General features: G+C 47.4%; 1 protein-coding gene across 2 annotated transcripts in view; it reads right to left on the reverse strand.

Moving 5' to 3' along the window:
• Positions 1-303: 303 nt before the first annotated feature.
• LOC121363235 (putative P2Y purinoceptor 10) overlaps positions 304-20,357 on the reverse strand; it is a 47,439-nt gene continuing 27,385 nt past the window's right edge. The window contains exons 1-2 of one of the 2 annotated variants that reach the window (XM_041485393.1): positions 8,453-9,121; positions 304-3,313 (exon numbers count right to left, since the gene is read on the reverse strand). In XM_041485393.1, coding sequence (XP_041341327.1) covers positions 2,289-3,311 — 1,023 coding nt within the window. In that variant the 5' untranslated portion in view covers positions 3,312-3,313; positions 8,453-9,121 and the 3' untranslated portion in view covers positions 304-2,288. Of the gene's footprint in view, positions 3,314-8,452; positions 9,122-20,357 lie in introns of those variants that run through there. The other variant, XM_041485394.1, reaches the window with a different exon arrangement.

Raw genomic sequence — 20,357 nt, forward strand, 5'->3', positions numbered from 1 at the left:
CTTGCTAAGGTTATGGGAAGGAGAGCCACTGTCACTCCTGGACATGCAGCAGCCGGAGCAGGTGTTCCCATGCCTTGTCCATCTTCCACTACCTAGGACACCTTCCCATCCTCAAAATACTTCTAAATCTAATAGAAGTATGGTAGATTCAAAAATTAAATAAATAACCACTATTCAGAGTGAAAACAAGTAACAAATCCATTTAAGAATAATAAAGTTGTGTTCCTTCACTTGAACCCTGATCCCAGGAGGAGCTGATCCCATGCAGTTTTCCAGGTACCAGTGATAACTACAAAACTCAGCTGATGTTTGCAAAACAGCCTTTATTTTTTTTTCTTTTTGAGCATCAGTTCTTGGGAAGTAAAACCCACAGAAGGAGCTACAGAGTTCCCGTAAGTGGCCTCAGCTTGTTTTCACAAGCTGATCAAGGGAGAAGGGTGCGAAAGTGAAGGGACAGGAAACAGCTCCCAGTCACGTGGAGGCTGAGCACGGTCTATAAAAATCCTCAAAACAAGCACTGAAACTGAACTCTCCTTCTCTGACAACTTTGTACAGAGTGTAGCTTATGAGAGACTGCTGAAGTGACAACAATTGAATTGTGTGAGGTCAACTCTGCCCGTGAGCATCCTCCCCTTTGGAAGGGGACTCCTTGCAGTGTGTAAACATTTATTGTGTCAGTGACATCACAGAGAACATTTCCATCGATCCCAGTGCATCCTACTCAGCCCAAAATCATCTTCTCACACCTGGGAGGAGAACTATGACAGCTTATTTTGTTTAATCAGTGCTTTGCCTTTTAGTGGGAAATGGTTGTTTAAACCCTCATTCTTGGCTTTCCTCCCCACCCTTTTTTGTTTTTGTTTTGTTTTTTGGTTTTTTTTTTTTAATTTATTTTATTGGACAGAGAAGTGGGAAAACACAATATACAGAAAGCATTTGGCTGAGTTAACATTTTAACTTAGTGGAATTGAATGGTTGGAGTTAAAATACACATAGCAAGTGTTTCTGGTATTTCTTCTGGTTTTGTAGCAACTGTTGCAAGACTGTACAAATTGTTCACATTCTTTTGAAAATATACTGATTTCCAAAGGCAATAAACTCGTGACTGTTCAGCCAAATCCATCCCCAGGTATCACAAGATACCCTTGAAGTTACAGAGTGGATGGACTCGGCTGAAGAGCTGTAACTAATTAAAAAGAATCATTCCTTGTCCCTGCTTTGCATAGCTACCTAAAAATGTAAACATTAGGATCACGACAGGACCTGGTGGAAAAAAAATCACAATAGTTTATGACTTTAATTTCTGGTCTATCAGTGAAATCACCTTGGTAAGGACTTCTCTCTTTTTTAAAAGATGCATCAACTGAACAGGTTGAGCTGAGCTTTTTTGGGGCAGATTCATCTCAGGTACCTCTGGACTGCACACAGAAGGGAGTGAGAACCTGAGTGGTATCACCAGCACCATCAAACCCACCTGCACTGACCCCAGGACCACCATGGTCCTGCCCCAAGGGGTCCAAAGGCAAAAGCCACCTGCCCATGTCCACCTTGCCAGCTTGGAGGGGAAGAAAGTCACCTGGAGCAAGGGCAAAAGCCACTCTCTGGATGTTTGAGGAGAATTTGTCTTGCAGAGGGTCTTGCATCAGCTGCAGGTGCAAGTTCTGGGATGTGTCAGCAATTAGGGAGCAAACAAAGGTCGGTGAGGAGGGAAAGGAGGAGCAGGGCAGGAGGGTGAGTGCGGAAAGGGGGAACAGAGATCACTGGTGACCAGTGGGATGCACCAAACCCAGGAGCACAAGGAAACCACCTTCACCTGTCCACAGCCCCACTGCACAAACCACAATGTCCTTTGGTTGCTACTGGCCAGTTTTAGGTTCTTGTGTGGTTTTCCCAAAGATCCTTCAGCAGATGTCAGTGTATGAATGTGGGATTTTCTCTGGCTGGATCACAGAGCCTGCAGCTGGAAAAATAGAAGAAAAGTCCAGGACTTTTCCACCATTTCCCAGCAAAAGCTTTTTCACTCCCTCCTGTGTATTTTCTAGTCCAGTGAGGTCAGGTGGGGGTGGCACAGGGAGGGGGACAGGCACATCAATTGGGTCACTCACCAGTTTCCAACACACCAGTCTTAGACAAGGTTTTATCTTCTATATACTGAAAAAATTCCACTGCCACAAAACTCCCTTGGACAAACCTGCAGGATCTTCCACAACAGAGTTGGTAATGGAGTATCCCAGACCAGTCTCAGATTTCACATGAAATAGCTTAGTTTCTTCCAAGTGGCTTCCTTGTCATTCCTTCATCGACGAGGCGCTCTCTTTGCTCATGAGCCGGCTCCGGATGGCCATGCTGCTGTGCCTGGAAATCTGTTCCTGGAACTCTGAAGTCATGAAGAAATAGATGATGGGATCCAAGCAGCAGTCGAAGCTGGCGAGGCTCAGGCAGAAGGGCTGGGTGTAGAGCGTGATGGTGCTCAGGAAGCAGTCGGTGATGACATTCTCCTTCACCAACATGTAGAAGAAGAAGTTGATGTGGTAGGGAGCAAAACACACACAGAACACAATGGCACACATGGAAACCATCCTGAGGGCCTTCCTCCTCTCCCCGCTGTTTTCCTCTGGGATATGGAAGCCCCGGATGGAGTCTCTTGTTTTCCACGTGCAGAATAAGATGATGACGAGCGGGCCCACGAATCCCAGGAGCTCGGCGGCGCCGGTCATCAGCACCGTGCCCACCTTGCTGTCGATCGGCTTCACCTGCAGGTCTGCAAAGCAGCTGGTGGTGTTGGCACCCAGCCCGTGGCTCCTCATGATGGGGAAGGGCACGCAGAGGGCCCCCACGACCAGCCAGACCAGGGCGCTGATGGCCGCGTCGTAGCGGCGCTTCCAGCCCTTGGCTCGGAAGGGGTGGTACAGGAAGAAGTAGCGCTGGATGCTGATGCAGGTGAGGAAGCAGATGCTGGCGTACATGTTGAGGTACTTCAGGTAGAAGCAGAGCAAGCACAGGACATCCCCAAAGGGCCAGGTGTGGTTGATGTAGTAGTAGATGCGCAGGGGCAGTGACAGGACGTGGGCCAGGTCGGCCACGGCCAGGTTGATCATGAAGATGACGGCTTTGCTCTTCCTGCTGAGGAAGCGGCACAGGACCCACAGGGCAGCGCTGTTGGCCAGGAGCCCCGGGATGAAGATGAGGGTGTAGGTGGTGGCATAGAGGCTGCTCTTGAAGGTGATATCTTGACGGGAGCAGCTCTGGTTGCTCTGGCTCATGACTGGGCTGCTGGAAGAGGCTGTGGTGGTGTAGGGTGGGTGGGTCATTCCTGTGGAGACAAAAACGGGATGTGAAGGCAAAGGCTCTGCAGGAGTTGTCAGTGCTCAAGTCTGCATTTCCTATTTGGCTGTTCAGCACAAAACAGCCAAATAGGAAAGCAGAGGTTTGGGAATATTGTCTGCATGAAACATCCTGGAATCATGTTCAGAGTGCCCTGTCAGAGATCCCACTGCTCCTTCAGGCGTGGGAGACCATTCCTGGTGTGTCAGTCCCAGGAGCACAAGTGGAGCTGTGCCACACTGATCACAGAGCAGCAGGAGAAGCTGCCCGTCCTCTGGCCATCTCCTCAAGGTCTCAAGTGGTTTGGTCTCTGGAAGCAAGGTAGGAAAACATGGATGAAAGTGGCATATCCCAGTCTCCACCATGGTCATGGCCCAGTGCTCAGAGTGTGGAGCACTGAATCATGGAATGGTTTGGATTGGAAAGGACCTTCAAGCCCATCCAGTGCCACCCCCTGCCATGGGCAGGGACACCTTCCACTATCCCAAGCTGCTCCAAGTCCCATCCACCCTGGCCTTGAGACTTCCAGGGATATGTTGGGCTGTGTTTGGCATTATGTGGGGGACAGGCCTCCGAGCCCCTCAGAGGACCTCATGGACCCACTTTCTCTGGCATTACGGGCACAAATCACATGCAGAAGGGTAGCAGGGAGCGGACTTGGAAAATGTGACTGTTGTGAACACAGCCAGTGCTGCTGAAGTGTTCTGTTAATGTATTTAAGCTGATGGAACACACAGAGACCTGGTCACGCCACCAGCTTCTATTTCTCATCACCATGGCAGTCTCAGTCTGACTTTTTTTTCCGTCAGATAATTTTACTTTTTAGGTACTGCCAATTTCTGCCTCCCAGTCATCAGCAAAATGCCACGTGTTGAGCTGTTGGGCCACTTTTCTCTTGCCAGCTTTTGTAACCAGGACCAGTAAATTTGATAACTCGTCCTCAGCAAGGCAACACAGGCAGGAGTTGGGGTTTATTGGGGGTTTCCTCCCAGCGTTATCATTCTCATTACAGTGATTCCCTCCTATGTTGAATATAACGGTTGAAAATCAGCTTCATATGGCACTGCAGACACTGATTCACTCCACTGACTCATTTCCTGCGAGAGGCATTTGCCAGAAAAACTGTCTCTGTAGGTAGAAATTAGTAACTCCTACTCTGTTACTGAAGCTTTTTCCTTCGTGTTACCAAAAGAGTTGAGTTTAGAGCTCCTGGTGACACAGAGCACAAATTGCTGGGTTTTCAGCCTCTTAATCATTGTGGTGCTTACATTTGGCAGCTCATCCAGACTCTGTCCAGGCTGCCAGGGAAGGGTTGGGATTCAGCCCCCAAAACACCCAGACATGGCAAGGTCCCACATGGGACACGGGCAGAGAGCAGGGCCTTGGAACCCTGAACAGATTCTTGCATTTCTTTCTCAGCTTTTCTCTCACATTCCCACACCCCTCAAAAAGCAAGGTCTGTGTGTGTATCTCCTAAAACCTCAGCCTCAGCAGCTCCAGCTGCTCCGAGCATCAGGGAAGTGCTGCCTTTGGGAAGCTCTCTGGTTCATCCCCTTCCTTCCAATGCTGGATCCCGGGCCCTCAGAGCTGCTTTTGTCCCTCCAGCTCCATCCCAGTCCCCCTCCCCACACACAGCTCCGGGACAGGATGCTCTGCTCCCTGTTCCCCATCCCAGCACACCACAGCCTTGCTCCTGCCACGAGGCCAAAACAGGCCCAGGAGGACGGAAGAGGCTCGAAGTGTGACAGAAACACAGGAGATTCATCTGGCTCATGGATTTACCTCCCCTGAGAAGAAGCAATGGAGGCCTCCTGCTCTCCATCTGGGAGTTGTCAGGACAGGGAGTGAACAGGGGCTGGAGCTGTTCCTCCCCTCAGTGTGGGGGATGTGGGTTACACCCCATTTCCTGGGAGAGCTGTGAATTGCTGCTGCTCAGGAGGTTTCATCCCTTTCCAGCTGCTGTCCAGCTGGCCATGGCCTTGTCTCTGGTAAAAGCACACCCACTGCACCTTCTGTCCCTTCAGGTCACCTCTCCCTTTGCCAAGAAACCATTTTCCAAGTCCTCACGTGTCTATTTTTCCTTGGATATCAAAGCTGGAAGGTCTGGCTTGCTGCTCCTCCAGACACAGCTGGTGGGTGGCCATTAAAACCACACAGGATTAGGTACAACTGCAAAATGTTGTATTTTAAAGACACTTTTATAATTGATTATCTAATTAAATGCTGGCCAATGTGTGCTTGTTCTTCAGTCCAATGAGTGACAGCAGGCAATTTGCTTGTCAAGGTTCTTAAACACAGCTAGGCCTTATTTAGTCCCTTCCAACCCTGAATATTCTGTGATTCTGTGACTTAGGTCTCATGTGACACTAAGAGAAATTGGGGTGATGTGGTGAAGGTCTGCTGACTCAAACTGGGCTCTGACCAGAGGGTTTAGGGCAAACTCTGTGTCCAGCATGTGTTCCTGGAACACGAGGGTGATGCTGAGGGCACACACTCCATCCCGGAGCTCAGCTTGGCTTCCTGGTGGGATAAACCCTGCCCAGAGCATGGAGAACTTCCCCCTCATCCATCACCTCCCTCTGCTAATTGTCCACAAGGTGTCAGAGTTCATCCAAATCTCATTTCTTGGCTTCTCTAAGCTATTTTTCTCACCCCAAGTGTTGTCTGAGTGGCAGCAGTGGGACTCTCATGCGTCCACCTTGCCATCATTTGGGAGGAACCCAAACTGAAAATATCCAGTGTTGCTGAATAACTGATATTAGGGAAAAAAATACTCCTAGGAGTGGGCCTGGTTGCTGGTATCTTTTCTGATGATCTTTAAAGGTCTTTTCCAACCTAAATGATTGTGTGATTCAATTTGCAGGTAGAAGAATCCTGAAAAGCTGCACTTTGGTGGAGAGCATGGAGCTGTGGTGAACCTTGGAGCCAGGATGTTCCAAAACCCGTCCTGCAGATGATGTCCCAGCCCCACCATCCCAGCAGATCTAACTCAGAGACTGGGAACAGGAGGTGGATGCCCTGGAGTCAGAAAATCCCTCTCTGCATTAGGGAACTCAGGGTCTGAGCAGGGTGACCTGGCTGGCAGTGTGCACAATTAATACTTTACTACAATTAATATGCATGGGGTGGTGTCTGCTGGCTCATCAGCAGGGTCTTTCTGAGGATTAAGAGTTTCATTGCAAAACCATAAAAACATAATTAAGTTAATAATCTCTTTAATAAAAAGGCACCCAGACATGCACAGTGCACCACAAAATTACTGCATTTCCACCTTTCCTCTCACTTTGGCTCAGACTGAGACTTAATCCCACAGCAACCCCTTCTCTTCCCACTTGTGCACAAAAGCAGACACTTGAGATACCACTGAGGGTCCTAAAATTGCATCTCCAAAGTCCTCCACTGCATGGTGGGTGTGCAGCAGGGGCTGCAGAAAACTGAAATCTTCACTGGATTTCACCAGTGCTCATTTACATCCTGCAGAGACATGGCTCCCTCTGCAACATTGCTTTCAGAATATGAATTTCTAAAAAAAAACAGTATCAAATAGACACACTGAGATCCAACCACTATTTTTTTAATATTTTTGTGAGATTCTGCATCCCTGATGCTGTTGCAATAAGGATACAAGAAGTGAGCATGTTATTACTGGAGCTTTGGAAACTAAGCATAGCATTCCTAGGCAAAAGATGTTCATCTGGATAGGCTGAGAAGCACAGGGATGTCATTCCAGAGCCCTGGATCTGTCTGAGGTGCCCATCAGAGCCAGGTTAATTGATTGGATTGGGGCACAAACATCTCCACACTCTGCCCTCAATGCATGGCCGTGACGCTGAAGTGAAACCTCTGCGCTCAGAGTGGAACATTTTACAGTTAAAGGTGTTTTTTTGGGTTCTCTTTCACAGAAAAAGAGCAGGTCTGGGCTGTCTGCTGTATTTTCGTTTTGCAGCACTGGTGGAACTCTTTCCGGCAGCTCCAGCAGAGACAGCAACAGCCCACTCGAGGCTCTGGCTCCAGGCTGGGCAAGGGCTGTCCCACGGATGCACTTCCCTCGTGGATGGAATTCCCACAGCTGATGATGCTGGCACTGGAGCCAAAGTCCCTGCATTTTCACTTGACACCAAAAATATGCCCTTGAAAAGAACCCCACTGTCCCTGCACAGCTCCTGCCCCAGCCTGCTGAGGAATCCCCTCCTGCAGATCCCGACATCCTGACTCACCTTCTGTGAGATTCCCTCTTGATCCACCTGCAGAAATCCTGGATTCAGGGGCCACCCACTCTAAATCCTGCCTGTGAGCACCCCACGGGCTGTTTGCTGGGCTCCCAGCAGAGCTGAGCTGAGCTGAGCTGCTGGTGCAAATGAAAGCAAAGCCAGCAGAAAAGCACCTTTTACAAAGTACAGCTGGAAACCTGCAGACCATGAAGTCAAGTTTACAGCCTTCAGCCCATGAAGTTAAGTTTAAGACTTTCAGCCCATGAAGTTTAAAACCTTCAACCCATGAAGTTTAAAACCTTCAGCCCATAAAGTCAAGTTTTAATCCAGACTACAGCCTGAAGTAGGAATTAAAACCACCTCAGAATCCTCATTAGCAAATGCAAGTCCAAGCAATCCTGCTATTTTTGTCATCCTGTGTCCCCTCACTATTATCAATTTCCTCCTATTGCTGCTCACTCACAGAGCCTCAGATGGCACAAAGATGGGCAGCACATGGATTTTATTTTATGGCAATATAAATCTCTGTTGGAAAAAAACAGATTTGCGTTTTACCCTTACTGTCAAATATGACTTTAAAATAAAATACATTCCCAGAGGAATCAGGCAAGAGACAGAAATTATCCCTGATAATGACACTGGAGAACAGTTGGAGCACCGCTAATTGCCCACGCCTGACATTTGTTTTTGCAGGCGCAGCAGCCGCTGTTTGAACTCCTCCATGTGTTCACCCTGAGCAGTGGCACACAAGGAGAGCAGCGGCTGCAGCTGCTGCTGCAGGGCTCCAAGTGCCACAAATCTCCTCCTGGCAAGAGCCATCCCCTAAGGAAAAGCCTGAGGAAAGAAAGGGACGCTTCTGCAGGAAGCAGCACAGGCACAGTTCTAGATCTCAAAGAGAAAGTTTAGAGCAGCCTTACCTTGGCAGGCAGAGCCGTGCTCAGCGCAGCCGAGTGCTCAGGAGGAAGTGGAACGTCCCCTGCACCACTGTTTACACGAGCGAGGGGACCTGGGTGACATCACGAGGTGCCACAAAAGGTGCTGCTTTTGCCAGTGCTCGGCTGTGGCTCCAGCCCTGCTCCCAGCCCTGCCAGCTCAGTCCTGGTCAGCTGTCCCCACAATGACCCCAGAATGGGGTTACGTGCCTTTGTCCCAGGTGTCTTCTGTCCTGTAACTCTGCTGGGTTGGCTCGGCACCCACTGGGAAGATTCCAAGTGGAGTTGGGTGCAGGATACCCCTTCCTCCTCTCCAGCTCTTCCTCCCCTCCAACTCTTCTTCCCCTCCAACTCTTCTTCCCCTCCAACTCTTCCTCCCCTCCAGCTCTTCCTCCTCTCCAAGCACAGCTCTGAGCAGACCATGGAAACGCTCCCGAGGTTTCTGCCCGCTCCTGCCTGGCAGCTCAGCCCTGCTGTCCCCTCCTGCCCGTGGGGCTGAGGACCTGCTGGGTGCTCTGCTCCAGCTCAGTCTTCCTGCAGATGAGATCTGACTTCCCAATGGCTTTTTTTAGCACAGTGTGAGCCTTGCCTGACATTTCTCCTGAACTAAATAAGTCCCCAGCTCGGTTTACACTCACTGGATCTCCCTGCCAAGGGTGGCACTTCTGACATTGCTTCAAGGAATGGGCACAGATCCAGCCTCACCTTATCCCAGGGGATAAATACATGACTGGGGCTACAACTTTACCCCCTCAGAGGATCTCACTGGATTTTCAGAAAGCCACCAGGAATCTGCCCTGCTTTGCCTCTCTGGTATCTGGCTCTCAGCACTCGACTGTCACCAGATGAACTCTGCTCTGCTGTGGTCTGAGAGTGTGAAATCAAACATCACAGCAGCTCCTTCCTGACACGGGGACAATGTAAGTGTGGAGGTCTGACAGCTCAGAAACCTCAGAAACCCAAAACTGATGGCTCATCCAGGTAATTCCACATGAGCACCCCCTAAAGTGCTTTCTAGACAGTCTCGTTTCCGTCACTTATCAAAGGAGGTTGGTAGAAGTTGGGAGCTTGCCAGGTGTTTATTTTAAAATTATTTATATGGACCTTGTGAAAAGCAATAGTGAGGTTTTGGCCGGTGCTGCAGTGTTTATCAGCACGTCCTGTTTAGCTGATTTTTTTTTCCTCAGCAATGGAAACATATTTGTTGGAATTTATCCAATCACAAAATTGTCTTTCACATAAAATCACCGCACTCTGCAGCCTGGCAAGCTGAGAATTTGGGAACAGCAGTTCCCTGACTGACCCCACCAGCATCTGTGGAAAACAAACATTCACAGGATCACAGAATCATGGCATGGTTTGGAAGAGAAATGAATTTAAAGCTTATTTTGTTCCGCCCCCTGCCATGGCAGGGACACCTTCCACTGTCCCAGGTTGCTCCAAGCCCTGTCCAGCCTGGCCTTGGGCACTTCCAGGGATCCAGGAGCAGCCAGAGCTTCTCTGGGATCCTGTGCCAGGGCCTGCCCACCCTCATTATCAGCACTTCTGCAGATGCTCTTCTCTGCATGAATCTCCATCTAGGACAGGCTTGACTGATCTGAGCAAAAGCCACAATCCTTGTGAAAAAAGGAGAGGGAAAAGATGCAGCTGCTGTTCCTGCCTTTCCCCATGGCCATAAATTGCTCTGGTTTGGGGCAGGTTATTACATGAGAGTTTTAGGACCAAGTAGGAAATTTAAAAGTGCAACTCATTGCACCTGCAGAATATACTGCTGAATTTCTCCTTCCTTAAAGTACAGTTGCAGAGGACCTGAGCCCTGTTTACTGGGGTGGTTTATCAGTTATCCTGCAGACAAGGGCTCAGGAAGTGGCTTTTTCTGCTGATAAACCAGAACTGCCTAGAGATCTTGCAGACAGTTATGTTGGGTCCGATGGAATTTCCCTACAGAGCTCTTTGCCCTTATTCTGAGGGTAAAACTTTGGTTTGTGCAGCATAAAGGCTCTTCTTCCTCTTGGTTATGGCTTCCCAGAAATATTCATTACCATAATTACCTGGATTAAAGGAGAGCTTGGATCCTGCAAGGCCACCTGGACTTCGGTGCCACCATCATGTGACAGATAATTGAGCAATACCATGGTTTTTAACCCAAAAAAATAGCTCCAGCTTTGCCTGTCTACTGTGCAGATGCTGGGTTTGATGTACAACAATCCCAAATAGAAGTTTCCATGCCTTTTCCATGCTTCTGTTTCCTTCCCAAGTTTTCTTCCCAAATCCAAAATTAAGTGGCTGCTCTGTGGCTTTTTTGTGGTTTAGTCCATAGAACTGTAACTGTTTTTTTAGAGGTTTTCCACATCTATAAGGGGAGAAATCAAATAAGGAAAAACCCCTCCCATAAAACAGATTACAGCCCTTCAGTGGGAACCAGAGGAAAAGCAGCTGCATTTCTAAATTATTATTGAGATAGGTAATTTATGAAAATGTATTATTTAGTATATAGAAAACATTAATATAGTACATTGCATAGTATTATTAATATAGCAATATTCATAATAGTGCGTAATTATTAAAATTTTTCTAAAATCACAGAAACCCAGGAGGTTTGGATGTGAAGTGACCTCAAAGTCAATTCAGCTCCACCCCCTTACATGGGCAGGGACACCTTCCACTAGTCCAGGTTGCTCCAAGCCCCATTCAGCCTGGCCTTGGACACTTCCAGGATGGGGCATCCAATAAAGGATAATAATAATGGATGGAGCAGCCAATAAATAACATCAAGATTTAGATTTTATGTCAATTTTTTTTTTTTGTTGTTGTTGTCAAGTCAAGCCTTTGGAGTGTAGAAAAGCAAACATTCAACAAAAGATCACACCAAGAAATTTATATAAGTTTGGTCAAAAGCTGTACTCTGACAAGGGGAAAATAAATAATTGTATCCTGATTCAGTGATTCTTCCTATAGAGAATATAAAGTATTATTTCAAGGTGAATGAAATGTATATGTGGAGGTTAAACTACATAATAGTGTTGTTTACTTTAATATATCAGATAACAGAAAGAGGAACAGAGAATGACAAACATTTCAAAATTCTTCCCTTCTATTTCTGTTTTTTTCCTCAAACTGATAATAATTTTTTTTTTTTTCTTGCAACAAAGAGGAGCAGGAGGCACATGGAAAGTCAGAACGGGCTGTTCTGGGAGAAATAACTTCTAATTACCTGCATTTTCTGGCCACTGAAATATCATTGCTCATTAGTGCCCCTCTCTCTGCTGTTACAGAGCTTCAATTGCACCACGTCGTTAACGATTTCCTCTGCCCCCAGTACAGACACACACGTTCCTCCTGTCCAAAAGAGAGGCTGATTCTGTTCCAAAGGAGTGGATTTTTAATTCAAACCAGCTCTTTTCCTAACAGAGCTGCCCGGTAGCTGTGTCTCAGCCCATCCCTGTGTCCCATGACAGCCGTTCCCTCCCGTGGGCGCTCGGAATGGGGATAAGGAACGAGCTGAAAACACACACCAAGGGTTTCTACAGGAACCAAATATTCCCCCCTGACAGCAGAAAGAGAAAGGAGATCTTGGAATCCTGGTGGCCAAACCCTTGGAAGGTCGCCCTGGGTTTTATTCAGAGCAGCTTGAATCCCTGGAGCTGGAGGAGAGTCTGAGGAGCTTTTCCAGTGGGAGAGCCAGGGTTTGCCAGTGCTGGCCACAAGGATTTGCCCATCAGAACCATTGCTCTTTGTCAGAGTCATTTACTTCCTAAATTTGGGTTTTTAGCAGAAACTAAAAAGGAGAAAATGTGTCTTCGCCTCTAACCAACCAGAGCCTCTGAGAAGTATTTTCCATGCAGCTGATGCTAAAAATAATCATTAGTTTTCTTTGTTGAAACTTCTCCTTCATCCCTTGCAGCTCAGAATCCCTTGACAGACAGATTCCAGCAGCCTTTTTGGAGGTGATAAATGAACATTTTGAGGGAGAGGGACCTGGGGAGGAAGATGAACTCTTAGTTTTTCCTGTGGTAGTCTTAATTTCTTTGCCCAGTTTAATTTCTTTACAAAAGTTCTGTTCCCAAGGGGGTCTTTGTAGTGGTGAGTTGCCCTGGAGCAGCTGCCACAAGCTGGCACTTGAAATTCCTCTTCCTTACGTGCACAGGGAATTGAGTGCATTGTTTGTGATCCTTCTGGAGTTTATGCTAAAGCCATTGATCTCGTTTTCCTGGGGGAGAATCATCAGCACAATCTGGTGAGATCCAGCTAAATGTAAAGGTTATAATTTGTGAATTTAGAGCTTCCAGCAAAAAGAGCTACTGGTGTTGGAACATCAGCCTCAGGGAACCAACTCAGCCTGGAAGTATCTCCTGGAACTCTGTCACCTCTGACCCACAGGTGACTCACCCCTCTGTAGAGGCAGGACAAGTCTGAGAGTCATGGCACATCCCAAACCATCCTGGGATTCCATGATCCAAAAGCCAGTGTCCCAGATATTGTCTGTGACACTGATGCAGCCTCCCCACTGGAAGGCTGCAAAGAGAAGGGTGAGAATTTTCATGAGAACTGGAAGGCAAACCCAATTAACTCCGTGGGGAATTCCCGAGACCGGAAAACCCCCTCCCAAGAAATATGATCAACCCCAGTCATGTTCTTCATCACATTTTCTTCATGAGGCTCTGCTTCCCCTTTCACTTCGTCTGGAAACAGCACCAAAGACTCCAGCAAACAGAGAACTTGCTTGCATGTAAAATGAGAAGACTTTTAGATGAGATACTGGGGAGAAATCCTTCTCTGTGAGGCTGGGGAGGCCCAGGCCCAGGGTGCCCAGAGAAGCTGTGGCTGCCCCATCCCTGGAGCTGTCCAGGGCCAGGTTGGACTCATTGTTGTCAGGTTTTTCATGGAATCACAGAACTGTTTGGGCTGGAGGAGACCTTAAATCTCATCTCATTCCAACCTCCTGCCATGAGCAGGGACATCTTCCAGGTGTCCACCTAGACTAGGTTGCTCAAATCCCTGTCCAGCCTGGATTTGGAAGCAGTCATTGTCATGCAGGACACATGTGGGGTGTGTTACAAACATGAACACAGGCTTAGGCCTGGGTCTAACATATAAATCTGGTCAGAGAAAAAAATTAATTCTGCAGCATCAACAACTGACAGCAAGAAATCAACAGCAACAGTTGTGTCTCAGGTCTGCTCTGGGTGCTCCTGGCTGGGGAAGGACTCCAAGGAAAATGATTCCTGGGAGAAAACAGCCTCATGAGACCTTTCATCATTTCAATAAGATTAGAAAGACTGGCAGCACGTACAAATCACAAAGCTACGGCCCAGATTTCACTGGCTGATTGGAATAATGAAAAGCCACGAGATGGCTTTGCTTTATCTCTGCTTCCCAGGACTCTAAACAAGCAGGACAAGGTCCTGGAGCTGGTTTGATTTCCCTGCCCAACAGCAGAGGTGCAGTAATGTGTGCAGATGTTGATGGAACAGCTTGATTTTAGCTCTTCCTGAGAAACATTAGCTCAGCATCATCTGCTTGGGGGTTTTTGGCTTATAAAGCTCTTTTGTCAGCTCTTAGTCCTGCTCCAAGTGCCTGGATGGGTCTGGATTCTGCTGAAGCTGAGCCCCACCAGTCACAAACTCCAGCTTTTTACCCTCCAGAGCTACCACTGAAGACCTTCAGTTCAGCAAGTTCTCAGCAACAGCAAAGGAGAGCTGGGAAGGAGCTGTGCCATCCCACAAGGTGCATTTGTCTCCTGGAGCTGATGGGAGGAGCAGAGCAGGAGCCAGCAGCTCCTGGAGCCTTCTTCCCATTTTGGAACGCGCTGTCCTTCGCTCACATCCCACAAGGATGTAAATCCAGCTGAGTGTTGGAAAGGATGAGTAAGTCTTTTACTCTTACAGAGTTCCTTTGGATAGAGGAGTCAAGATTTCCTTGGCAGCCAAAATTCACTGGCCCTGTTGGATTTTGCTTCTTGTTTTGATGGTTTCTCCAGCAGCTCTGTGTTTAGGTTCACTCCTTGTTTCTATTTTCTCTTTCAAATCTGTCTTTCACTCCTCAGTTTTCTCTGACACCTGGGGAGGAAATGCAACACAATCATGTCTAAGCTGTGTTTGTACCATCCCAGTCTTGCAGAAAGAACCCTTCAGATTCTGGGATCAAACAACAGTTAAGCTACACTCTGTTTCTCCAGTGTTTTTCCTTAATGTTTTGCTTTTTAATTTCATTTTCTATCCATAACGTGGATTGCATTAAGCTACCATTTCCTTGGATAGTATTTCTGAACAGGGGGTATCAGTTGCTCTAAGGGACTTACTCTAAATGGATATTTTTAACCATGTTTTCCCAGATTCAGGAGTTGGAAGAAGAAATATTTGCTGCCTTTGAGTCAGTCTGAATTGATTTTCCCCCATATTCCAGCTGTAGTCAGAGAGGGAAAGCACAGCTTCCAGTTCCACTCCCCTTGAACCAGTACCACAACTTTACTGGGGCAAAATCCAAACCTTAACTGGCAAAATCCCTTTTTTTTTTAGGGGCATTTCCTGCAGACATATCCCACAAACAATTTGCAGTTTAGATGAGATACCTCCTCAAGGCACCAGATCCCTGGAGTCCTTCCTTCCTGGAAAAAACAAATATCCCACCAACTTCCAAAGGGTTTTCATTGGATTGCAACTCTCAAATCTTGCTGCTTTTAAATGAGAACCTCTGAGAATCCATTTGGAAGTTTGAGAAGAGGCATTTGGGATTGGGATAACTCCTCCACCTTTAAGATCTGTTGAGAAAATGGAGCACAGGGGAGGCTCCACATGGAGAACATCCCAGTGAGAAGTGAGGGAGAAAAACCATTCAGAATTGGCTTCTTAAATCAACTAATTTTAGACTAAAAGCAAAGTTCCTTCTTTCCCTTCCTCCCTGAAATCAGTGGAAAAATCCACAACAGTCCTATGATTCCCTCATAAATCAGGCCATAGATAATCCCAGTTAGCACTGGGCTCTCACTGGGAAATGATAATGATTTGTGAATTAAAACGGGACTTTTCCCTTTCTCATTTCAGGCTGAGTTATTGGGGTTTGGGTTTTTTGTTTGGGTCTGGTTTGGTTTTTTTGCTTGCTGAGTTTACATAAAACTTTGGGGTTGAGTTTTTTCCTGTCTTGTCTTCATAAGCAGAACCCAGGTGTTTCCCAGACTCGTCAGTAACTCTCAGGTTCCTCTTCCACCTCGATATCAGCCCCATCTCTGCTTTTCCCATGGTGTATCATCATTTTGTGTCTGGATAAAAAAACCTTTGTAGCCACCACTTGCAAACACTTTGTAGCCACCACGAGCAAACACCTCGTCTGGAAGAGCTGCAGCTCATAAATTCATTTTGCAATCATTTTATTCTGAGAATTCTTGTACAGGTGGAGGAGGAAAAAAAATTATGAAACTGCTGGTTTGTGGTCGAGACATCAGTGAAATTGTGTAACAGTGTCAAGATGCAAAGATCAGCTCTGCTAATTCCTTTTTCTTCCTTTCTTTCTAGCTGGAAGGAGAACTGAAGCCTGGAAGAAACACCGGGCAGTCGCTGGATCAGGGATTTTGAATTAGCCTCATTAGCATGCATTAATTAGATTTCTGCAGAGCCAGAGACAGCAGGCTTCAGGAAAACGATATCCTGCCTTTTGTCAGCAGCCTCACAGATGCCCCGGAGGAAGGGGAGCTGTGCCTTCCCTGGGGACAGCAGCTCCGGGGCAGGAGGGACATTCCAGAGGGAGCCCCAGAGGCTGAGCAGCTGCACCAGCTGGGGATGCTCAGGCTGCCCAGAAAGCAAGAAGTGCTGGAAGATGCTGCCGTGGGTGTAGGAAAGGGATAATCCTGTCCTGAGCAGTCCTGGGCTGGCAGGTGGCAGCAGGGACACGGTGTCACCAAGGCCCCTGAGCAGTGACAGACACAGGGTCAGGTGCAGGTGAAGTCAGGTGGAAGCTGCAGGCAGGAAATGCCCATTATTTGCTGAAAAGTTGTTTTTTCTCTTGCCAAAACCACCCTTCAGAATCCCAAGTCCTTTTTCCAGCTTCAGCCTCAGTGTCTGGGAGTGTCCTTGCTGAATGAAAGGTCACCAGGGAAGACAGCAAAGGATTCCCCATAGAGGTCTCCAAAGACAGCTTGGAGGGGAAAATGCTTTTTTCTAAACAAGAGAATAAGCTTGGGCAAAAGGCTGCTGAGACTGGCACAGGGGCCTGCCTGAATTCCCTGGGGTTTCCCATTCCTTCAGGAAATACTCCCTTTGGAGTGGCAAGCTGGGAATTCTGTCCCTTTATAGAAATTTGGCCGTTCCTCCCCACTGCTCATCCTGATGTGTTTGACTGGAGTGTGACTGCCTTGGCCAGAACCCAAGGGCTAATCCCACGGGATCCAAATCCCTGTGCTGCAGCACCTTGTGAACCTCAGAGTGCTCAGCACGGAGCAGGAGCTGCAGGAGCACACAGAGCAGGAGGTGTGGGGACATTTCTGCAGCTTTGTGGGCATTTCTGCAGCTCAGAGCCTGTTCTGGTTTCGTGCAGCTGTGGCTAAACTGTCATTAGCTCCCCGGTCTGTGGGCCACTGAGCTGTGACAGAAGTGTCTGTGCATTAGATAAAGATTCTGATTAATGATCTGAGCACCTCGTGGCCTTTCACAAGCTCAGCCTGCCCGGAAAGGCTGTGGGGTGAGCTCTGTTTCACAGATAGGACCAAGAAACAGCAAGGGCTAAGATATTTCTTAATTCTTCTTCTAATTCCTCATGTAGGGCTTGGTCCCTTTGTCCCCTGTCACTGCTGGTTTGGCTCTGCTTTGGAGCTGCCTGTCCTGATGAGAGCCCTCCCCGAGGCCATGGGCCAGACCACAGCCCCCAGAACATCCTCATGGATTTTAGGGTCTTTTAACCTTCCTGAAGACCACAGCAGTCCCAAATCCCTCCCTCTGGAGCAGCAGCAGGTTCTCAATCTGTTCTCTGCTCCATCCAGAGAGGGAAGCAGGGATGGATCCCAAGAGCTCTCCCAAACTTCAGTCCCTGGCCCCATCCCCAGGCACCTCCTGCCCTGGGCTTGGCGGAGCCCAGCTGGGACCTGCTGGAAGTCAAGGACCAGTCCTGGACCCACAGGACACATTCCCAGCCTGGAATCAGCACTCAGGGTGGTGGTGAGGAGAGGAAAGAGGCCTCAGTTGTGCAGATGAGACCTGGGTTTGCAGGAAAAGGAGGGAGGATTTTAGGGGGCTGCTGGAAGGAAGGAAGTTTGTGTGGGAGAGACTCTCCTTGTGGAAAACTCTGGAAGCTGTAGAGCTCCCCAGACCCCAGTCTGCAAACAGGGATAGTCAGCAGCTGTTCCATACAAACCTTTGCAACTTCAACACCCCTTAAAGGCCCTGAGCAGCCTCTCCTGGAGCTGCTCACAGCTCCACGTCCCCTTCCTTGCCTTGGGCACACTCAGCTCTGACCCTGCCTCCAGCACAGACCTTTCAGCATGTAATTTCCCTCTGGGATGAGCCCTTGGAGGCACATTTTAATTTATTTCCAGCTTGGGTTTTGATCCTGACTCCTGGGGGAAGTTTTGGGGTCTTGTTGTAGCCTTGTCTCCAATCCTGGCTCTGTTTCCTTTAATTCTGGAATTCCTGGCTGGACTCTGGCTGGGATTCCTGAGGGACTGAGCTGCCCCTCCAGGAGGGTTTCAGGGAGGGCTGGGGGTGTTCCCTGGGCTGGGGTTTTCCCTGGATCCCAGGTTCCTGCTCTTTTGGGATCAGCCACCCTCTTGCTCAGCCCAAGGCTGCCCCCAAATCCCTGAGGGTGCCTGGAGCTGCTGCCTCCCAAAGAAAGTGCTTGGAGCAAATAATGGATTCCAAGGCTGGTGTTAGAGGGGGAAATTTTAGGATTTGGAGTGGATGCAGGGCTTGACAAGGTGTTGGTGCTTCCCACGTGTTCCCAGGGAAAAGGAAAATATCTTAAGATTTCAGCTCCTCAATTTCCCTTTCCATGAGCTGCCAAAATCCTTTCAGGCTCTCTCCTGGCACATTTGGCATGAAAGTCAAAGCAGGGCCCCTTCTCCTTCAATCCAGAGCCTATTTTTTCCCCCCCCTTTTAAGCATGAAACCCCCAATAATGCAATGATGTGGCTCTCCCTTCTTCCCTGCCACCCATTTCTTGCTTCTCTGGAGTTCATCCCAAATACAACTGTATTTCCAGGGTAAATAATTTCTCTGACAATAATTTTTAGCTTCTTGGGTTGACTTGCTGTTTTAAGTTTATTTTTCAGCTCCAAGCTCTGCCTAAATAGACTTTCCCTTGCTGAAAATGTGCCTTCAGAGCAGGAAGGAACTTGACTTTGTGAAGATTTATGGTCCTTTTAACCTCATTATGGGACTATTTGTAACAATCAGCTTCAGTTCCACTTGAGATAGTAAAATTTCTGTAAGCCCTTGTTTGCCTCAGGCTGGAAGGTATCAGCTACTGAAAAGCAATGAAATGAAGGAGTTTATCCACATAAAACATTGCAAATGTGCTGTTAAAATCTGGATTCTGTCCTGAGTTTTTAATGCAGAAGTCTAAGAATGTGGAGTTGGGAATAAAATGGAGGTGGAGAAGAAATAGAAGAAAATGTTAATTGCTAAAAATACCAAAAGCAACCAAACAATCACAAAACCCCCTCTGCTTGAAGTAGTTTTAAATGAACTTTTAATGTTTCCTAGCTGAAATGGAAACAAGATGAAAAGGTGTAGGGAAAGAAAAGTTGTTATTAAGAGGATTTGAGAGGAGGAAAAGATGTTTTATTGAAAAAAGGAGCCTGATGAAATTTTGATACAAAGCACTTTCACCACTTTTGGTCTGACACTTTTCCATCCAACCTGAATTTATCTTAGCAGCAAATACAAACCTGAGGGGGTTTAAGTAAAGACTTCTCTCAGCACGTGCTTCATTTTCCCCTTTTTCCTTCTTCTCTGCAGCTGCTGGTTTATCTTTAATTAAAAATAGATTTAGAGGGGTGCTGATAATGGGTGCAGATAATGGGATGCTTTCCAACCCAGGAGAGTCCATGACACAACTCATTTCCCAGAATTTATCTGGAATATCCAATATCATTATCAATGCTTTCAATTTAGAATTAAATAACTTTCCAAATAGTGTGAAAGTGGTGAGGAGACAGAGGTATGTTCTGTAAACCTCAAGGGAGAAATAACTTTGCTTGGGCTGACAGTTTAACAGGTGTTTTTGGTGTGTTGGTTTGGGTTTAGTTTGTTGGTTTTTTTTGGGTTTTTTTTTGTAATTTTAACCACTTCTTTAAAGCTGCATCTGCTTTGAAGGTCAGAGTGTCCATGGGAAATGGGATGATTTTCAGGCTGTGTCTGCCTGGGATGCTCCTGATTTATTGTGGAATTATGAAGATAGCAAAAGTTTGGCTTTTTCATGCCCATAAACTGCTTATAATTGTTTGAAAAATCTGTTACAACAACCAAGGGAATTTGGATTCCCTTTGAGGGCAAGGACAGTCTGGATGAAGGGATTCATGAGGGGAATCACTAAAAACAGCACCTGTATTTTTAGGGTCTCACACTAATTCCCAGAATTTCTGCCTCTGGGATTGTGGCTCTGCTGTCTCAGTGCCAGGGGGTGACTCTGAATTGTGGCTTTGAAAGAATTTGATATCTGTGAGCAATTTCTCAGGGGAGGGGGGGATGGAAAATGGGCCCAGCTGGGCTTGTTCCACACCTGAGCCTCATCCTCAGGTCAGAACCAGATGGGGACAGCAGGAGAAGAGGAGTTTGTGTGATATGAGTGGTTAATAATTGGATTTAAGGTAGCTCTGGGTGGTTTTTTGTCTTCTGACCATCTTCCCGTGGATTCTCTCGGTGCCATTTGAGGGGAGGGTTTGCTCCACACCCTGAGGAAGTAC

Source organism: Pyrgilauda ruficollis, unplaced genomic scaffold (genome assembly GCF_017590135.1).
Source record: "Pyrgilauda ruficollis isolate IOZ18807 unplaced genomic scaffold, ASM1759013v1 scaffold7, whole genome shotgun sequence".
Lineage (NCBI taxonomy): Eukaryota > Metazoa > Chordata > Aves > Passeriformes > Passeridae > Pyrgilauda > Pyrgilauda ruficollis.